This window comes from Notothenia rossii (genome assembly GCF_949606895.1).
Source record: "Notothenia rossii genome assembly, chromosome: 8".
NCBI classification, from domain to species: Eukaryota; Metazoa; Chordata; class Actinopteri; order Perciformes; family Nototheniidae; genus Notothenia; species Notothenia rossii.
The window spans coordinates 6,050,663-6,072,981 of NC_136906.1; the positions used below are offsets into that span (position 1 = coordinate 6,050,663).

A 22,319-nucleotide genomic window follows, 5' to 3' on the forward strand; every position below is an offset into this window, starting at 1 on the left:
TAAAACACTAGTAATATTATATGTACAAATGTCAGCGTTTGAAGGCTGTCCGATAAATGACAAAAATAGCAGAATTCAATAAATGATTTATTTATTAGATTTAAATCGACAGACAAAATTCAGCAGAAGGGAAAAAATAACTGCAAAAGAGATATTAATATACACACATTTGGTTAATTCAAGCAAACTAAAACAAGACAAATCCACTTCAACTGTGTGCAAATAAAACAGCCGTATACTGATGTTCAATGAGGGGGATTACACTTCGATCCAGAGTTAATGGGTTGCATTCAGAGGTTCAAACAGCGAGCCTATGGGCCCTGTAACCTCACACTAGTGTCATTACACAAAGACAGTTCTGGTTTCTGACGTTTCTGACCCCGTTATGAGAGTTTGAAATATATTGCACATACATAGACTTGTTATGTAAAATGATCCCCCTTTTTCCCAACAATGCACTGCTCCTTTTCACAACAAAAATCTCTACTTCATATATTAAATTGAGAATTAATGGAATTATTTGGACTATAATATAGTGCAGGATCACATTTAGTCACAGTATGGGAATCAATCATATCACTTAACACATATTTATATTGTATTTTGACGCATAACTGTATAGGAAACACACTGTACCTACAATAATACTGCAAAATACTTATTTGATAATAATAATAATAATAATAATAATAATAATAGTTGCTATTGTTAATAACTACAGGAACCGCAATCCAGAAATTGCTAGAAAATGTTTTGGTAATAAATCCGTTTTAAAAAATACATTCCCCATAATGCACTCTGTTTTCCGCTCTTCCCCACATGCTAGAGAATTAGACTGAAGTAAACCCCATCATTGAGAATGTTAATGAGTTTAGCTATGGTTACAAGTCGTCAATCATTTTACATGAACTTAAGTCAATTGGTATTTAAAGATGTGATTGATTTTGTAAAACGTCGTTAGTGGATTATCGCTGACATCTTTGAACCGTCTGTTAACTTGCTTTTTCTTTTCTGAGTATCCATCATCCGTGCTTTAGGGTTTGTTTCAGATACAGAGGAAGAGGAAGAGGAGGAGTGTGGTTGAAGTGATGTTGCTTCAGTTGCTTTTCTTCTCAGGAGAGTTTGGGTAGGGTGCGTATGGTGGAGGTCGCTCCTGTGAGGGAAAGGAAACGGTTAGGATGCGGTTGAATAGAGTGTTTCTCAACGGAGAGACATTTCACGGTATCTTGGCGCGTTTTCACAGCAGCGCGTAGCACCGTGTTGCGTTTCCACTAGGGGTAGTTCCGCCTAATGGGTACCTTTTCACAGTTTTTCTGGCCCTCCAACATCCAGGTTCTTTCAACAACCGGGCTGAGTATGCTAAACTAGAGAGAGAATCGCTGGCAAGGGGACTACAACTAGAAAAAAAATGAACATATTTGACCGTGATTTAATTGTAATACACGTTTCAAAATGATGCCGAAGTAACAACATACTGATACCGGTTAGTAAAAACCATGAATTAATGCTTTGACAAGTCTGCAGACAGACGGCAGACGAAAAACCTAAAATGCGTGTTTTCTGAATGGAGTTTGGCTAAGCTAACGTTGTATATGCTCCGACCGTCCACACTCACAACAACGGCCTACAGACATAAATAAACCAGCGACTATTCTCCATGACACAGACAGTCTGTGGTTGGTACTTGTTTAACATTAGTCTAGTTTCTGAACAGATATGAGGAGCTGTGAGCTACACTGCGTTACTATAGTTACTGCCCCAGTTCCTAAACTGTAATGGAAACGTAGCATAAAGTGAGCCTGGTCTACCAAGGCCTAACTATACCGTACTAAGCCGTGCGAGGCCCTGCAGTGGAAATGCACCATAACGTGGCAGCCATGTTTGAATTCTTTAGATGGTAGGAAAGGAGCTTCAATGCTTCCTTTATTATCTCCTTTAGCGTAGGATACACTGGAGCTTCCTTTACGAAAGGAGAGGAGATAATGCCGTCCTACAAATGTATAAAAACCTTTGTAATCGAGTCAGGTTGAAGAAAAATGTGAGAAATAGACAAGAAGCAAGGATTACAAACTACAAGTGACTCAGTAAGCTGAACTGACATTTGTTTTTGTTTTGTTATTTGTATAAATGGCTTTTTACGGGCATGTTGATGCTTCCAAGCGGTTTTCACATGTTAGTTATGTAAAAACAATAAGAGCTAGCATGAAAGAAATAACCATGGTAACTGAATGTTTCTGTCCGTGTTTATAAAGCCCCAATTAAAGCAACATGGGAAAGTCAAGGGGTAATGGTTCCCTGAATAAATGTTTTATAAATGAAGACTGAAAGGGCGAAGTATTTAGAGATACACTTCTAGTAGTCCAACTACGGAAAATGGTAGTTTTTGCCAAAGCAGACGCACATCAATAACATCGACTGGTGAATCACCATTTTGTTGCCTAGTGTCAAGTCTGTTTTCCTAAATCCTGATGAATTCTCCTTCACATCTTTCCATGACCTCATGATAGTTACTCTGCGGTTTAGGTTAAAGTGGTAAGGGCAAGACATAGGACCTGATTGGTTCTCTTCTACACAACTTTGAACTGAGCAGAAAACAAGAGAACACCTTACCATGGGCATGTAGACATTGTGAGGGTTGCTAGGGTTGTAGTACGCAGAGCCCGCAGCTTCAGCCGCCTTGGAGTTACCTGTGCAGAAAATGAGAAGTGACAAAGACGGGGAGATTAGGACGGACGGCGATGACTACCGGACGTATTTAGGAACAGACGCTGCGGCTCCAAAACACTGCGAGGGGCGCATTAGTCATGTGAAGCAAAAAAAAGCTCCAGGAATCATTTCGACAAAAGCCTGCAGGCAAACCCCGAGAACTCCAGCTCTTCCTAAAATACAGATACGCCAAGCTGACAGAGTGTATTAAGCCCATCCCAATGCAGGGGGAGCCGGACTTCCACAAGGTGCGGGGGAACTAAGTGGGCCAAGGAGAGGTAGAGTTTAAATCTGGAGTTTTGACGTGTAGCGGATGAGACATCAGCACCCCTTTTTAGGTGGTGTGCTACGAAGTGATTCACTTTGAGGCAGACGGATCCAATCTGACGGGTGCAGTGACACGGACACACAGAGATCATACATTCAGAAATAAACAGAGAAGGAGATGGTAGGAGACCTTGAGGTGCTTGTGGTGCTGCGGCCCAGTTCTGGGGGGGGGCAGCAGCCCAGTTTTGGGGAGGCCCAGGGTACGGGGGAGGCGGGGCCATGTAGTCAAAACTAGCCGGGTACATTCCTGAAACACAGAGAGAGAGAAGAGAGAGGGATGGAGTTTGAAAGACAAAGAAGGTTACAGTCTGTTTGGGGAAATGAGTCAAAAACAACAGGGCCTCGAGCCGGGGGTCTTACGAGGACATTGGACACAGAAATTGAATAAAGAAATGTAAAAATATGTGTGGAGGCGGCTTAGGGCTAAAAGAAACGATGGGTATTTACTGGATTGTTCTACCTTATAGGAACGGTTGCAACAATAATTGGACATATGACAAACTATTATTAATTGTATTTTTATGAAGGGCTCGTTCTAGGTTCAAACAAAGAGGTGATTGTACAGCAAGTAAAAAACACAATACTATTTATTCAAATTAGAGCTGCAGCCATTTTTGATTGACATAACAATTTAGCCAGATATTTTGATAATGATCAAACTCATTTTTAATGCAAACATTTCACTACATTTGTTTTTTTAGTAACTCAAATATTGAGATTTCCTGATTGTCTCTGCTTTATTTGACATTGAAGTTAATATCGTTATGTTTTGGTCTGACAAAACAAGACATTTTAAGACATCAGCTGGATTTTTGAGGAACTGGGATGGACTTTTTCTTTTATCTGACATGTTGTATACCAAACCATTAATCAAGATGAATTGTTGCAGCACCAATTAAAAAGGTATTCATTGTGAGAGTGAAAGAACTGGAAAAAGAACTAAACAAAAAACTAGTGAGTAGACCTTGAGTTCATATTATTTAAGTTATGTACACAAGCTGTTCAAACATCATACTACAAAGGAGGACTGAATTGTGTACCTGTAGCAGGCATCGGCATGGGGTAGCCCATGTTGGCAGCTGGAGGGGGGGGGCCCTGGTAGAACCCATTCTGCTGGGGAGAGGGTGTGTAGGTGTACCCCTGGGGAGCGGGGGGAGCGGGAGGAGCTGGGCCGTAGCCGTTCATCGTGCCAGGAGAAGGATAGCCGAAGGAGGCGGCACCGTTTTGTGCAGGGGCCGCGCGAGAAGCTGAAACACGGGAGGAGAAAAGGTGTTACGCAACAAATACAAATACACAGGGATACCAACGAGTGTGGGTTTTATCGGTTAACAGAGCTGCCATTCATTGTGTGAAGGAAGAAACTGATCGTAGGAAGTAAACATTTAAAACTATTTAAAGGGTGTTCACGCCAAGTCAGCCAATCAAGCTGCAGCTTTTGAGACTGTATAACATAACCAGGAAATGCTAAGGCTAAACTCATGATAATTAGATCAATTGACAACAAATATTTTTATAGCAAATGTCCAAGTTACAATTATATTGTTTGGCTAGTTTTAGAGCAGGAATAATGTCACCTGTATTTTACCCAGAATATTTTTTTTAACAACCTACATTTTACCGCATCGTTCCACTTTACACAAATTGATTTAAGTCATAATAATGAATCAGACAGAGAACAATAAGGCGCCCATGTTTTTTCTACATTTGCTTTTTGCGTTAAAATTCAAGTTGAGCTGGTGGATGAGGGGATGAGAAATACAAAGATTGGGTAAGGGCAGATACGAGTTAATGCTAGTCGGTCAGGTACAGTGGGGAAAACACTGTTGTTTTGGTTGTCTGACTGTCAGCACCTTCAATCATAGATATAGTCTGAAACCCTTGTAGGAGAAGTAAAGGAATATTAAGCATTTTAAAACATTAGAGAAAGTATTATACAAACCATTAGTGGCCAGTTTGAAGAGATGCTGTCCCACCTCTATGGCTCCTCCGCTGGGGAATGACATCTTGAAGCTGGCCTGGCCCTCCCAGCCACCTGAGGAGACACAACAGCTTTTAATAGAAAATACAGAAAGCTTCAGTCCGATCATTCATCCAATCCAACTTTATTTATATAGCACATTTAAAAACAACAGAGTTGACCAAAGTGCTGTACATCAATAAATATATTAAAAAAGCAGCAATCATACATTTAGGTTGCATTCACACCTAATAGTCCGCTCTCTGGTGCGCACCAGACCACAGTTTGTTACATCGTTTCATTTTTCAGAAGGTTCGGTTTTTGCGTTCACACGGGCAAAACTCAAACGGACTATAGACGTTAAACACAAGTCATGTGCACGGAAATGCTGTTCAACCATTGGTCAGACATTAAGTGGGTAAAAACGCAAATCCCGGCAATTTCTACCGGAGCCTCCGCCATGGAGCATCGGCAGGTTATTTTCATGCTGTTGTTAATCTGGAGAGTTTATCAACAGCAACGGCGCATATGATTATATAATCAGACAACGTGCCATACAAAACATTATAACACATATAATGAGAGACGTTCTGCAGTCAGGAGGAGGTTTCACCGACGACAGGTGGCTCTGACTTTTATGTATAGTTTTTAGTTTGATAGTTGTTTTTAATTTACACGACACTGTTCAACACTTCATTCTGCTTCACTCTTTCGCTAACGATTTTGAAGACGCGTTCTTTTGACACGTAAATACTACGCTTCCTATGTTTTGGCGCAGACTGCGTTCACACCAGCGATGAACCGCTCCAGAGTTCACTAGCAAGCGTTCCGAGATCACCTATTTTAGCGGGCCAGAGTCCGGTTGTTTAGTTCACTTCAGAGGTCTCGGACTGTGTTCACACCGACCCAAACAAACCGCACCAAGCGGCTAAACGGACCAGGGTTCGATTCAACCGGACTATACAAGGCACGTGTGAACGCGCCCTTAGACAAAACCGATAGGACAATTGAATTCATGACAGAAATCAGATCATATTTGAGTGATTGAGTGAGAATCAAAGGTCACTTACCACCAGCCTCAGCAGACACCGTCCCTTTAATGTAGTTTGCATTAAAGACTGGCTGCTCAATGCTGCAGCCCTTCATCAGATAATAGGGGAACATGGCTGACCCCATGCAATCCTTGGTATTACTGGACACAAACAGCAGCTACACAAAGGAAGAGACGAGAGATCAGGTGAGGAGAGTCACAGCACGATGCCCACTTTCCATTCAAGAAAAAATAGCAGCAAAACATATGACACATATAATGCATTTCTGGTTGTACCCTGTATGGTGTGAGATAAACGCTGCCCTTTTTGGTCCCTTTAAGCAGGTCTGTCTTGCAGTTGACATCGCTGAATGACAGCTCCACATTCTTGCATTCCCTTAAAACACTGTGAAAGGAAGAATAGCAGCAGGTTAAACAATTAGGCAGTCATTGGAAAATATCTACTGAACGATTATTGCATGTGAGCAATGCTTGAAACTACTGTACTTCAAAACATGCAGCTAAAACACTTCATACAATATTAAAAAGGAACAGTCTGATAATTTCATGGCTGTAAAAAAAAAGTAAAATATATGACTTCTATAGATTGGAAACACAAAGTGCACATAACTTGGTATGAAACCTGAATTAATCAACACAGTGCTTTTAACACGAGCAACCCTTGATAAAAGCAGGAAGAATTCATTGAACGTCAATTAGATATTTAGCCAGAGGTGCCGGTGGTACTCTTATCTTAAACTTAAGCAAAAGTAGAAATACCACAGTGTAGGAATACTCTGGAAAACTTCAGTAAAAGTAAATAAGTAATAACATCAAGATATACTTAAGTACCAAAAGTAAAATAACTCATTATGAAGATTGGCCCATTTAAGCACCATATATTTTCAATTATTGTAAGTATTGATGCATTACTTCGCTCATCTCTTCAATGTTGCACTTGCTAAAAGAGGGGTTTATTTGTATTACTTCATATAATACTGGGTGGCTGAACTTCTAATGATATAAGCTAATTAAGTATTTGATTTATATTCACATTCTAGATCTGCAAAGTAACTAATGCTTTAAAAAAAATTAGTGGAGTGAAAGTATGAAGTAGCACAGTATGACAACATCCAAGACAAGTAAAAGGTACCTCAATGTGATACAGTTCAAGTACAGTACTTGAGTAAATGTACTTAGTAACATTACACCACTGCCTCTAACCCACATTATACAATACATTGGATAACTGTTATGTCAACACCACCCAAACGAAAGCTAACGCTACTTCCGGTTCTGTAGTGGGCTAACGTAACAAGTTAGCCTTCTAGCTAAATAGCTAAACCAACTGTCAACATATACAGAGGCTATAAAGCCAGTCAATATTGTAAAGCCCGCATTCAAACACTAATAACAATATTTCAATTGTCCGGACATGACATACACCGCTGACGCAAACGTCAACAGTGGAACAAATGCGTTAGCTATTTATGCTAATGTTAGCCAGGCCGGCTAGCATAATGTTGACTACGCACTGCGAAAGTAGAAAGGTAAACAAGCCAGGAAAAAGAGGCAAAAGCTAGATGATAAATTCAGTAAACATCATTCGAGGAGTGTAACGCACGTACCTTTCTCCGTTGTTTATCAAAACGCCGCCGTTTTGGGAGTGATTCCGATTCAGAGCCATGTTTTGGAGACGTTTTCTGATCTCCTGCTTCTGTGCTAAAGTCTGACCACCAGGGAAGCCCAACAAACTGACGTCACGGCCTACGTCACGTCACGGTGCCACAACTCGTGATTGACCGCGGAGTGGAGATTAAACCCTATTATCATAGGAGCTGCCGAGTCATCATAATGTCCATTAGATCACTGCTGGACATGTGATGGAGGGTCAAATAACAGTGTTGACTTCCATTGGAGTTCATCATGTCTGTTTTTATATTTTACATGCATTTAGTTGACATATTTCTGCCTTTTACTTGCACCATTGTGTCACTTATACCATTCTCTTGCAGGATTGTATTCCTATTTCTTCTTGCACTATTTCATTTTGTAGGTTTATTTGACTTTGCATTGTTCGAGGAGCCTTAGACATAAGATTCATTGCATTGCCAAAAATACGCTATTGTGCATTTGACAATAAAGCCTTTGAATCTTGAATCTGAATATTTAATGTCCTGGTATCCCCATAGTCACATATAAATAATTTATTATAGAGTAACGGTGTCTATGAGGTAATTGAAACCATCTTATTCCCATAAAATGTAACCAATATGATTTATAAATTAGAGGAAGGTTCACGTTGGAATTGAATATGTGAAATTATTAAATTGATTCCAAACCTTATTGGAATCACAGATGTGTCAGGACAGAGTATAAAGACACTCATTGATGCAGCAGTGAATACAGGTTGTAATCATATGGGAACAAGAACTGCCAAAGGGAGATGGGGTAAGGTTAGCGAGACCTTTAAGTTATGCAATGATTTCCTTTAAAGACTCCCTCAGGACCAAAGATGTCCCCTGTGCATGATATGTATTATTTAATCTTATTTAATTATTTAAACATTGACCTTCTTTATTAATAACCAGCTCGTGATGAATTACTTTGCAAAGCAGGTTTAACCCCAACAGCTCTTTCCGTCTTTCTCAATATTAATTCTTTTTTTTGTATAGAAATGTATGTGAAAAATATAAATATCTTTTTTAAAACATATCTTTTTTTATATATAAGAATGTGTAAACAATCACCCATACACTTTCAATGAATAAAGAAAAACAAAGCCACATTGCAAGAAAGTATAAACTATAATAATAATAATAATAATAATAATAATAATAATAATAATAATAAAAACACTTTTTATTTTTGTAATTATTTTTCAAATATATAGTTTTTGGTATGAAACTATATTTTTAAAGATAATATGCATATTTCTTAGACAGACTTCTTTGAGTAAAGTTTAACTTCTGACATGCAATATTTTCTTTTTTGAAATCATTTCAACTTTTAAAATATAATTAAGCACATACCTCCACGTGGTGAATCTCTCGCTCTGGTAGAAAACCCAACAAGCTTCAAACTAATTAACTCTAATTAACACAAGTCACGTGACCTCTTCCCAGCGTCGGAGAAAGGACGTGATATTTCCGGGACTTAAAACACGCATAACTCAACATACCTAAACCATGAGAAGATGAATAATCACTGTGAGAAACTTTGTTGGATTACATTATTTTTCGCAATGATGACGCAGCACTGCTGGTGTTCCTCCGCCATCCGGTTGAGGAAAACACCTGAGGAGCAGCACGTGCCCAGAGTCAGCTGCTTTGATCGGAGGATCCGAGCTGTGTTTGGTCCTCTGGTCAGGAGTAATGTGCACGTTAAAGGTGAGATTGCATTATACGTTGCAGGACTCTATTTCCCGCCTGTAAAATGCAGTGGTGTAAGTCAGTCAGTCAGTCAACTTTATTGTCAATCTTTCAGTTTGTGTGTACAGACGGAGAGATCGAAATACCGTTTCCCACAATCCCGAATACAAAAATGCATAAATGTATAAAATATGTATATCCTACAATCAACAGACACATGTATACATATGCACACATTAAGATAAAAACACAACAATCAATATATACAAAATAATAGTCACTTCAATAACTTTGGGAATGTACATTAGTGCAAGATTGTCCATATTAGCGTAAAAAATGTCTGGTGCTAAAGTAACTAAGTAGAATTTAAGTACTGTACTTAAATATGTAAACATATATGCAATTGTTTGCATACACAATATACATTCTAAACTTTATTTTGTATTATTAACATTGTTATGTTTTTTTATACTATCTTGTGATCTTCTTATCTTTATTATTATAATTATATTTCAAGTGAAGTTACTTGAATATATAACACTTTCATGATCAATCATTATAAAACATATCATATATATTATTCTGAAATGGACCAATATGCACAACGACTACTTTTACTGTCGCTACTTTCAATATATTTTGATGCTGATACTTTTCTACTTTTGCTTAAGTACAATTTTGAATGCAGGACTTTTACTGTAACAGAGTATTCCTACACTCTGGTACTTCTACTTTTACTAAAGTACATTATCTGAGTACTTCTACTTTTACTCAAGTACAAGATCTGACTACTTCTACTTTTACTCAAGTACAAGATCTGACTACTTCTACTTTTACTCAAGTACAAGATCTGAGTACTTCTACTTTTACTCAAGTACAAGATCTGAGTACTTCTACTTTCACTCAAGTACAAGATCTGAGTACTTCTACTTTTACTCAAGTACAAGATCTGACTACTTCTACTTTTACTCAAGTACAAGATCTGACTACTTCTACTTTTACTCAAGTACAAGATCTGAGTACTTCTACTTTTACTCAAGTACAAGATCTGAGTACTTCTACTTTTACTCAAGTACAAGATCTGACTACTTCTACTTTTACTCAAGTACAAGATCTGAGTACTTCTACTTTTACTCAAGTAATAGATCTGAGTACTTCTACTTTTACTCAAGTACAAGATCTGAGTACTTCTACTTTTACTCAAGTACAAGATCTGAGTACTTCTACTTTCACTCAAGTACAAGATCTGATTACTTCTACTTTTACTCAAGTACAAGATCTGAGTACTTCTAATTTTACTCAAGGACAAGATCTGAGTACTTCTACTTTCACTCAAGTACAAGATCTGAGTACTTCTACTTTTACTAAAGTACAAGACCTGATTACTTCTACTTTTACTCAAGTACAAGATCTGAGTACTTCTACTTTTACTCAAGTACAAGACCTGAGTACTTCTACTTTTACTCAAGTACAAGATCTGAGTACTTCTACTTTTACTCAAGTACAAGATCTGAGTACTTCTACTTTTACTCAAGTACAAGATCTGAGTACTTCTAATTTTACTCAAGTACAAGATCTGAGTACTTCTACTTTTACTCAAGTACAAGATCTGAGTACTTCTACTTTTACTCAAGTACAAGATCTGAGTACTTCTACTTTTACTCAAGTACTAGATCTGAGTACTTCTACTTTTACTCAAGTACAAGACCAGAGTGCTTCTCCTACCTCTGTTAATATGGTTGGCAATCATTTAGCTTCTAAGTACCCTCACCATTGAGTCTATCAATACTGTTGTTTTATCAGATAAGAAGGGGGCTGCCATCCCAGTGCCTGAGTCTGATGGCTCCTGTGGGGTGAGACTGGGCCGAGAGAGGAACCAGAGCCTGGCCTTCTACAGCAGATATGACAGCTGCTATGCACAGATTGAGGTAAAATAAGGGCCTGTATGAAAAGCATTTTGGATGTGTTCAACGTTGTGTTTCTCTTATGTCTCTCCTACAATATCTGTAAGTAATATAAAACTATTGATTGGTAAAAATAGTGAAACATTTATGGATATTTCAAGCTCAAAGTGCACTATTTTCTATATATTGAGAGGTCTACAAAAGAAGGAATATACACATGCACTATGGATGAGGATTTGGGCTACGTAATGTGAAAAATCTATCTGAGTTCTCAGTCCGATTTCTGGCTTTGTTCTTAAAATGTTTAAGTGCCTCTAATCATTTTCCATAGTGCATTTGTATATTACCCTTATGTCGACTTAAAAATGTACAGGAAATAGGACATTTAAAATCACAGACAATCACAAAGAGACTCAAAACGACTACAGAGAGACACAATCTACAAAGAGATCATGCACGATGTGTTTGTGTGGGCATATAACGCAACATGTGTACATAGCTTCTTAACGTAAACATTGACATGACTTTTGATCCTCAGGGCAACAGAGTCATCGTCCCTCTGAACGTCCAGCTAACAGGAGAGGACGGGTGGTTCAATGTAACCATCAGCTGTCCTCTGATAAAGAGACACAGCGAGAGGTCCAAACGCATCCCAGAGTGTGAGTGGAGACAGCTGATGAGTGTAACAATCATATTGACACAGTTATATTTTCTATAAGTGAAGTCAGCCTTAGTTTTTCATCTTTTTCTATCACTTAAATCCACACATTTCCCGTTGAATCCTGGTCTTAGCCTGGCTTTTTAGCATGACACCATTCACTGTGCCAGATTCAGACACTAATGCATCCTCTCTTCTAGCTTTCCCTGGAGACTGTGCCACAGAACGAGCTCTCAGAGTGGACTGTGGTTACCAAAGCATCTCTAGAGAGGCCTGCATCAAACAGGGATGCTGCTACGACGCTAAAGATGTAACCTGCTACTACAGACTCAATGGTAAGGTGGCCATTTGTACAAGTGAAGTGCTGTTCATGAGGATTAATAATGGTGTCATTTCCCACCAAATAAGTCCATATGTTGACCATGCTTGCAGAGATGGCAAAAGTACACACCTTTACTCAAGTAGAAGTACAGATACTCCTGTTTATAAATACTCTGGTGAAAGTAGAAGTACTGACTAAACTTCTTTACTCAAGTCAAAGGAAAGAACTTTGAAATGTACTTCAGTAAAAAGTACCCATAACTAGCAGCTGTTTTAAAGAGTACCTGACCTCCCTTTATATTAACAGAACAATAATGTAATTGTTAGCTAATGAATGTTTCCATGTTGAACAACGGCAACATGACAACGTTTCCATTGGTCCCTCTTCTTTAGAGAAGACCAGGAAATGATGGATACACGGATCGTGTTCAAATCAATAGGCACGCAATGACTCTAAATAATAATGATCACGCCACCAAACACACATTCAGACTAAAGGAACCAGCCTGTTTGGAAAATGTGAGAAGTAGAAAGTACAGGTATTTGAGTTCAACATGTAAGAAGTAGAAAGTACAGGTATTTGTGTTCAACATGTAAGAAGTAGAAAGTACAGGTATTTGTGTTCAACATGTAAGAAGTAGAAAGTACAGGTATTTGAGTTCAACATGTAAGAAGTAGAAAGTACAGGTATTTGTGTTCAACAAGTAAGAAGTAGAAAGTACAGGTATTTGTGTTCAACATGTAAGAAGTAGAAAGTACAGGTATTTGTGTTCAACAAGTAAGAAGTAGAAAGTACAGGTATTTGTGTTCAACATGTAAGAAGTAGAAAGTACAGGTATTTGTGTTCAACAAGTAAGAAGTAGAAAGTACAGGTATTTGTGTTCAACATGTAAGAAGTAGAAAGTACAGGTATTTGTGTTCAACATGTAAGAAGTAGAAAGTACAGGTATTTGTGTTCAACAAGTAAGAAGTAGAAAGTACAGGTATTTGTGTTCAACATGTAAGAAGTAGAAAGTACAGGTATTTGTGTTCAACATGTAAGAAGTAGAAAGTACAGGTATTTGAGTTCAACATGTAAGAAGTAGAAAGTACAGGTATTTGTGTTCAACATGTAAGAAGTAGAAAGTACAGGTATTTGTGTTCAACATGTAAGAAGTAGAAAGTACAGGTATTTGAGTTCAACATGTAAGAAGTAAAAAGTACAGGTATTTGTGTTCAACATGTAAGAAGTAGAAAGTACAGGTATTTGAGTTCAAAATGTAAGAAGTAGAAAGTACAGGTATTTGGGTTCAAAATGTAAGAAGTAGAAAGTACAGGTATTTGGGTTCAAAATGTAAGAAGTCAAAGTAAAAAGTAATTAGAAGAATAAGTAGTGGAGTAAAGTACTGATACCAGAAACATTTAGTTAAGTACAGTAATGAAGTATTTGTACTCCACTACTTCCCACCTCTGCATGCTTGTTTGTAAAGCTGTCCCTGTGTCCCTCAGTCTGCTCTGTGGACGGACACTTTGTCTTCTCCGTGACGGCCTCAGACACAAAGAAGACCTTTGACCCCAGCCGCCTCATAGTGAAGGACCAGCCTCAGTGTTACCCTGTGATCACCACACCAGATACAGCTGTCTTCAAGATCAGACTCACGGAGTGTGGGGCAAAGTTAAGGGTAATGCTTCCGTTTGATTCCAACTTAAGATATCTAGAATTAGCAACATTAACATAGCAGACTTTTCTCGGTTCTAATTTGGATTATGTTGCATGACATTTGCATTTGTCTTGGAGAAGTTTGTTTTTGCTTGAGTCTGTATCCTTTCTTCTCTGCTTGGCGTTTAGGTGGAAGCAGATGTGACGATCTATGAGGTGGAAGTGGAAGAGCTGCAGACGAAAAGTACAATCAATCATTCTCCATTTAGGTGAGGTTTGTTTTGAACATCTTCTGCACACGACTGTTAAGCTGATGGAAACATGTTCTCTTCTCTTGTCAGGAAGACACTCAAAATCACAATGAAGAAACATGATGGGACTACAAAGAGACATTCAAAAGACTACAAATAAACCAATGCAAAACTGCTAACAGAGACTCATAAAGATTATGAAGGGGGAAAATAAAATCCACAGAGACTCGAGGCAACAAAGCGAGTGATACAAACTGAAAAAGACTTGGAAAAAACATAAAACAATTAAGAAAATGGTCAAAACAACCACAAAGAAACTTAAAACCACTACTAAAAGGGGAAATAACCACAGAGGCATGCTTTGTGATATTGGGCTAACGACAACTATAAGAGGTTAAACAGCTATTACGTCTGTGTGGCTTTTTAGTAGAAGCTCATTGCCTCACAATCTTCCCATGATTTAGTGTAAGTAAAGTTTTCCTGTTGTGATCTTTCTGCTACTTTCAGTCTCCAGGTGCAGTGCGAGTACGACGCCTCAGATCTGAAGCGTGCAGATGGGTTTCGCTCCTTGTTTCCGGTGACCAACCCCCCCACTGTGGTCGGACTGGGAACCATCGGAGTGCAGATGAGGATAGCCAAAGGTAATAATGTCCAGTATGGAAATGCATTGAGCATTCCTGATTCAACTTTTGCATTTTGGAGGGGTCCCAACACTGGACGGGTTGTCGTGGGCAGGAGGTGCTGCCGCCGTACTGACAGTTATTGTTTATTATTGACATCTTTGTTTTAACTGACTGGTTTTCTATTTATTTATTTGTTGTTAATCTGTTTTTGTTTGTCTTCTGTCTGTATGGGATTTAGTTTGCTCAGGTGTTAAGCAGTATTTACATTGTTACTCTACCTATCTTTCTATAAAGTGTAGATTTGTTTACCTACTTTTGATACATGCTCTGATAGAATAACTGTATGCTGTTGAAAAAACCCAATTTATAAAAAAGGAAATGCACTGAACTAAACCTTCATGACTGTTTGTGACTATGTGCTCCTCTAGATGCTTCCTTCACATCCTTCTTCCCTGAGGACCAGCTTCCTGTGTCCTTTCCGCTGCGCAAAATTCTGTACGTGGAGATCTCCATCGCCCAGCCGTCACTAGACCCAACGCTTTCCCTACGAGTGAGGGACTGCTTCGCCTATCCTGCGTCCAGACAATCTGTGTGGACGCTGCTCTATGACGGGTAAGGTGGAGAGGAGCTCAGACGTGACATCAGAGGAGATTGGGAAATATTAAGAGGCATGCAGGATAGGGCTGTCGCCTTTGATCCATGAATTTAGATTACATGATTTATTTTTCATCCAAAGTGACAATAGGTGCAATCAGCCATGAAGACACAAACTATAATGACAAACATCCTGCAAGTCCATTAGCTTTTCAATCATTTGAAGTGCTACTGCCTTGGTTTTAAAGAGTCCTCTCCTTCTGATGTTCAGGTGTATATCAGTATGTAGTGTCTCTACTTTAAAGAGTCCTCTTCTGCTGATGTTCAGGTGTATATCGGTATGTAGTGTCTCTACTTTAAAGAGTCCTCTCCTGCTGATGTTCAGGTGTATATCAGTATGTAGTGTCCCTACTTTAAAGAGTCCTCTCCTGCTGATGTTCAGGTGTATATCAGTATGTAGTGTCTCTACTTTAAAGAGTCCTCTCCTGCTGATGTTCAGGTGTATATCAGTATGTAGTGTCTCTACTTTAAAGAGTCCTCTCCTGCTGATGTTCAGGTGTATATCAGTATGTAGTGTCTCTACTTTAAAGAGTCCTCTCCTGCTGATGTTCAGGTGTATATCAGTGTGTAGTGTCTCTACTTTAAAGAGTCCTCTCCTGCTGATGTTCAGGTGTATATCAGTATGTAGTGTCTCTACTTTAAAGAGTCCTCTCCTGCTGATGTTCAGGTGTATATCAGTATGTAGTGTCTCTACTTTAAAGAGTCCTCTCCTGCTGATGTTCAGGTGTACAGGAATGTCTCAGAAAATTAGAATATTGTGATAAAGTTCTTTATTTTCTGTAATGCAATTAAAAAAAAAAAAAAAAAATGTCATACATTCTGGATTCATTACAAATCAACTGAAATATTGCAAGCCTTTTATTATTTTAATATTGCTGATTATGGCATACAGCTTAAGAAAACTCAAATATCCTATCTCTAAATATTAGAATATCATGAAAAAGTATACTAGTAGGGTGTTCAACGAATCACTTGAATCGTCTAATTAACTCGAAACACCTGCAAGGGTTTCCTGAGCCTTGAAAAACACTCAGCTTGGTTCAGTAAACTAAATCACAAGTATGGGGAAGACTGCTGATCTGACTGCTGTCCAGAGGACCGTCATTGACACCCTCCATCAGGAGGGTAAGACACAAAAAGAAATTTCTCAAAGAGCAAGCTGTTCACAGAGTGCAGTTTCAAAGCACATCCACAAAAAGTCTGTTGGAAGGGGGAAATGTGGCAGGAAACGCTGCACAACCAAGAGAGATGACCGCAGCCTTAACAGCATTGTGAAGAAGAGTCGCTTCCAGAATTTGGGGGAGCTTCAAAGACAGTGGACTGAAGCTGGAGTCCAGGTATCAAAAGTCACTGTTCACAGACGTGTCCGGGAAATGGGCTACAATAGCCGTATTCCCATGGTCAAGCCACTTCTGAACTCAAGACAACGGAAGAGGCGTCTGACTTGGGCTAAGGAAAAGAAGCACTGGACAGTTGCACAGTGGTCCAAAGTCCTCTTTTCAGACGAAAGCAAGTTTTGTATTTCATTTGGAAGTCAAGGCGCCAGAGTCTGGAGAAAGGCTGGAGAGGAGCAAAATCCAAGTTGCTTGAAATCCAGTGTGAAGTTCCCACAGTCAGCGATGGTTTGGGGAGCCATGTCAGCTGCTGGTGTTGGTCCACTGTGTTTCATCAAGCCCAGAGTAAATGCAGCTGTGTACCAAGAGATTTTAGAGCACTACATGCTTCCGTCTGCTGAAAAGCTCTATGGAGATGAGGAATTCATTTTCCAGCATGATCTGGCACCTGCCCACAGTGCCAAAACCACCAGTAACTGGTGTACTGACCATGGCATTACTGTCCTCCATTGGCCTGCAAATTCCCCTGACCTGAACCCCATAGAGAATATGTGGGGTATTGTGAAGAAGAAGCTGAAAGACACCAGACCCAACAATGCTAATGAGCTAAAGGCCGCTATTGAAGCATCCTGGGCATCCATAACACCTCAGCAATGCCACAGGCTGATTGCCTCCATGCCATGCCGCATTGATGCAGTAATCCGTGCAAAAGGATTCCCAACCAAGTACTGAGTGCATTAATGGACATTTTCAAATGTTTGATTGTGTTTTGCTGTTATAAATCTTTTTTTTTACTTGGTCTGAGGAACTATTCTAATTTTTTGAGATAGGATTTTTGAGTTTTCTTAAGCTGTATGCCATAATCAGCAATATTAAAATAATAAAAGGCTTGCAATATTTCAGTTGATTTGTAATGAATCCAGAATGTATGACATTTTTGTTTTTTTTAATTGCATTACAGAAAATAAAGAACTTTATCACAATATTCTAATTTTCTGAGACAGTCCTGTATATCAGTATGTAGTGTCTCTACTGTGACATGTCTCCATGCTTTAATGTTCAAAAAGCTCTTTATTTTTCTCATACTGCCTGTGCTGCAGCACCTCTTTCCACCCTCTGTCTGAAACCAGAGCCCAGTCTGCTCTGATTGGTTAGCTGGCCGGCTCTGTTGTGATTGGTCAACCAGCTTAGAGATGTCCCGCCCCTTAGCCTAATCACGTACAATGTGTTAGAGTGCTAGCCAATAGAAGCATTAAGCGTTACTTAGTGATGTCACTTCGTTCAGGAAGTAAACAAAGTATTTCAACAATATTGTGCTTCCTGCCATTTGAATATTGCACTAGTCTATATTGCGACTTCAATAAAATGTGGAATAAATGTGGAGCCTAAAAGCCTCTATGCCACACTTTTAAATATGTTCGTATATCCCTGTGAAATATTGACATTATGTGCAATATTTTCTCCTCCTGGTTAGATGTCCCAACCCTTTGGACAAAACGAGGAGTGTCATCCCTGAAAACAACCAGAAGACCACCAGCCACTCCCAAGTCCGCAGGTTTGATGTCGAGATGTTTGCCTTCTCAGACCCTCATACCGGCAGTCCCAGTGTGGAGGAGGTAAGCTTATCACATCCACGTTTCTAAATATGTAAAAACAAAAGTGTATATCTGAAAACATGTATATTCCGTCCATCAGATGTACTTCTTCTGTTGGGTGAAAATCTGCATGGATGATGCCGACTGTGCACAGAAATGCGCCATCGTCTGTGAGTACATTACAAGATTTGCTCTTTGTATGTGGCAAGGGTGGAAGGGGTAAAAGTGGGAATACTAATTTGTAAGAAAAAAACCAAATTAGTCCAGAGTTAGAAATATTACTCAAGCAAAAGTAAGGAAAAATTTGAAAATATATTTCAAATACCAAAATGAATGACTTGTTATGCATAGAAACAGAAACAAATGTATTCAATTAGTGCAAAAATGATTATTGATACTTTCTGTACTGGTGCTGGGTAATATATGTTTATGTTTGTTAGCATATCCTGTATCGTGAGCATACTTCTGCATATTTCTCATAATTGTATATACTTCTTTCCAGGGACGGTAGGTAGGTAGGTAGGTAGGTAGGTAGGTAGGTAGGTAGGTAGGTAGGTAGGTAGGTAGGTAGGTAGGTAGGTAGGTAGGTAGGTAGGTAGGTAGGTAGGTAGGGAGGTACTTTATTGATCCCAATTTGGGAAATGTTTGCTTTACTACAAATGAAAAACAAAATAAAGCTGAAACGCATAACTAAAATATAACTCCGTTAAGGTACAAGTATCTCCAAAGTAGAGTATTGAGAAAATGTACTTAGTTATATTACAGCCCTGACATGAGGTGTGTAAATGTGGTAAACGTTATCCTCTGCTCCCACAGCCTCTGAGGGGGAGAGACAGAGGAGAGACGCTGAGTCGGACCAGGTCCAGCTGGTCTCTTTAGGACCGCTGCTGCTGGGTCAGAACAGCACCGAGCCAGAGCAGAGTCTGTGTGCAGGACAGAAGAAGAGTAAGTCCTGATCTACACTGAAGTTACCAGTTAACATGTGTCCCCTCTTCTTCATGTCTCTTCTACATCAACATTTGTCCCCTCTTCTTCATGTCTCTTCTACATCAACATGTGTCCCCTCTTCTTCATGTCTCTTCTACATCAACATTTGTCCCCTCTTCTTCATGTCTCTTCTACATCAACATGTGTCCCCTCTTCTTCATGTCTCTTCTACATCAACATGTGTCCCCTCTTCTTCATGTGTCTTCTACATCAACATGTGTCCCCTCTTCTTCATGTCTCTTCTACATCAACATGTGTCCCCTCTTCTCCATGTCTCTTCTACATCAATATGTGTCCCCTCTTCTTCATGTCTCTTCTACATCAACATGTGTCCCCTCTTCTTCATGTGTCTTCTACATCAACATGTGTCCCCTCTTCTTCATGTCTCTTCTACATCAACATGTGTCTCCTCTTCTTCATGTCTCTTCTACATCAATATGTGTCCCCTCTTCTCCATGTCTCTTCTACATCAACATGTGTCCCCTCTTCTTGTCTCTTCTACATCAACATGTGTCCCCTCTTCTTCATGTCTCTTCTACATCAACATGTGTCCCCTCTTCTTCATGTCTCCTCTACATCAACATGTGTCCCCTCTTCTTCATGTCTCCTCTACATCAACATGTGTCCCCTCTTCTTCATGTCTCTTCTACATCAATATGTGTCGCCTCTTCATGTCTCTTCTACATCAACATGTGTCCCCTCTTCTTCATGTCTCTTCTACATCAACATGTGTCCCCTCTTCTTCATGTCTCTTCTACATCAACATGTGTCCCCTCTTCTCCATGTCTCTTCTACATCAACATGTGTCCCCTCTTCTCCATGTCTCTTCTACATCAACATGTGTCCCCTCTTCTCCATGTCTCTTCTACATCAACATGTGTCCCCTCTTCGCCATGTCTCTTCTACATCAACATGTGTCCCCTCTTCTTCATGTCTCTTCTACATCAACATGTGTCCCCTCTTCTTCATGTCTCTTCTACATCAACATGTGTCCCCTCTTCTTCATGTCTCTTCTACATCAACATGTGTCCCCTCTTCTTCATGTCTCCTCTGCATCAACATGTGTCCCCTCTTCTTCATGTCTCTTCTACATCAACATGTGTCCCCTCTTCTACATGTCTCTTCTACATCAACATGTGTCCCCTCTTCTTCATGTCTCTTCTACATCAACATGTGTCCTCTCTTCTCCATGTCTCTTCTACATCAACATGTGTCCCCTCTGTGGAAAGAGATTTCAGGAACAAAGATTCTCTCTCTTTTTGATCCATTTCTATAAAAACCTGTCTGAAAATGAGCTGATCAGATTTTGGCCACTTTATGATGTCATAACGATGTTTTGTCTTGTGTAACCATTAGCCAATCAGCAACCAAGTTACCCCCCCCACCTTATCACCTGAATCTCCTCCTAGAGCACCATTGTGTTCTTTGTAACCAATTCTCAGAGGGGCTTGGGGAGGGGCTCCTTATTTTCATCTAAAGTAACAGACGGAGAATCAGCACAGGGCTGAAACAGAGGGGATTATGGGTAATGCTGCAATGATCTGTTTGGTGTCAAACACTTCAGAGACATGTTTTGTATATATCTGAGGCATATAATATGGGACCTTTAAATCGTTTTCTCTGTTTCTCAGTGTTTCAGGTGACGATGTATATTCTCTGTGGTGTCGGAGTTGCTCTGATCTTCATCCTGACGTTCACCGTGTGGACCTGCATCAGAAAGAGGCAGAAGCCAGAAGCAAAGAGTCCAAGAACAAGTTGACGGTGAACAATGTCAATAAAAAACATGTAATCGTATGTAGTTGGCATTGAGTCGAGTTTTGTGCTTTTAATTGATCGTAATATCTTGAGCTATATTAAGACACTATGGCTAATGAGTTATTTTCTAAAAACCAAAACATTAGCTAATTTTTAGCATCACCCAGCAGCCATATGTAACCAAACATTGGCAGCCATGTTTTGCCCTAGGAGGCTCACATTTGGCATGGAGGTCATGAATGTGTGTTTGTTTTCATGCCAATTGGCAAAAAGTAGTAATGGCAATGAGAGGGGTCTATAACAAGAAGGCGCACCACCCGGTTTTAATTCTGTTTCTATTGAGAATTTGCCCTTCTTTAATAAAACTAGTACAACAACGATTTTCCAAAATGCACCTTTTTAATATCTAACTCTGTAGTTAAGCATTATGCAGGGTTCTTACGGTCATTAAAAACCTGGAAAGGTTATGGAAAACAATATTTTTTCTAAAGTTTTGGAAAAATCACGGAAATGTAACTAAAGTTGCATCAAATATAATTTATATTTTATCTAATCGCCAAAATAGTAATACTGTAATGATGATAAATACTGTATCGTAATGAAACGTAAAATGGCATTTAACTGACGAGGTATTTTGCTGGTGAGAGATTTTAGTTGCTTTAGCGTGTAGAAGCCAGTAAGCCTACTATTTGATTTGTTTTAGATAGGCGCGACATGTTTCATATGCAGACCTTATTTTCCTGTTCCATGTTCAAATAAACCATTTTCAGTGGTACCGCTGAGAGTAATTTTTTTGGTCATGGAAAATTAGGTAAAGGTCATTGAAAATCATTGGCGAAAAAGTGTATGAACCCTGATTATGGCTACTTACTTTTTATAAAATCCAGGCCCAAATATTGTTTTTACTTGCCGATAACAGATTTATTTATAAAAAACGGAATACATTAGCCGCTTTCACACCAAGTACTTATATTAGTACCCCCATGGAACGAAGTACAGATCGCGTTCACACCGGAATAAGTTCCCTGAGGGAAGCTTAAGCAAATGAGCCGCTGACGTCACTTCTTCTTCTGCTGCTTTGGGTTTACTGGCAGGCCGCTAACAATTTCACAGCGTATACTGCCACCTGAAGTCCCCGGACGGAAGTTGGTGCGTGGGGCTAATGCTAATGCTAATAATGCTAATGCCAGCAAATACAATGGCGGCT

General features: G+C 39.4%; 2 protein-coding genes across 2 annotated transcripts; one reads left to right on the top strand and one right to left on the bottom strand.

Annotated features, from left to right (window-relative positions):
- Nucleotides 1-74: 74 nt before the first annotated feature.
- Nucleotides 75-7,807, bottom strand: wbp2nl (WBP2 N-terminal like). Its single transcript, XM_079646439.1, has 8 exons — nt 7,649-7,807; nt 6,318-6,426; nt 6,061-6,199; nt 4,973-5,065; nt 4,074-4,280; nt 3,164-3,280; nt 2,611-2,687; nt 75-1,153 (listed from the first exon to the last, which is right to left on the bottom strand). The coding sequence occupies exons 1-8, from the start codon at nt 7,705-7,707 to the stop codon at nt 1,097-1,099; spliced, it is 858 nt and encodes a 285-aa protein (XP_079502565.1). The 5' UTR covers nt 7,708-7,807; the 3' UTR covers nt 75-1,096.
- Nucleotides 7,808-9,099: 1,292 nt separating this feature from the next.
- Nucleotides 9,100-21,151, top strand: LOC307017015 (zona pellucida sperm-binding protein 4-like). The gene is made up of 12 exons (XM_079646438.1): nt 9,100-9,409; nt 11,195-11,319; nt 11,834-11,954; nt 12,154-12,288; nt 13,763-13,935; nt 14,103-14,182; nt 14,672-14,805; nt 15,216-15,399; nt 18,250-18,391; nt 18,471-18,540; nt 19,187-19,315; nt 20,989-21,151. Exons 1-12 carry the CDS (start codon nt 9,217-9,219, stop codon nt 21,114-21,116), a joined length of 1,614 nt encoding a protein of 537 aa, XP_079502564.1. The 5' UTR covers nt 9,100-9,216; the 3' UTR covers nt 21,117-21,151.
- The last annotated feature ends 1,168 nt before the right edge of the window (nt 21,152-22,319 follow it).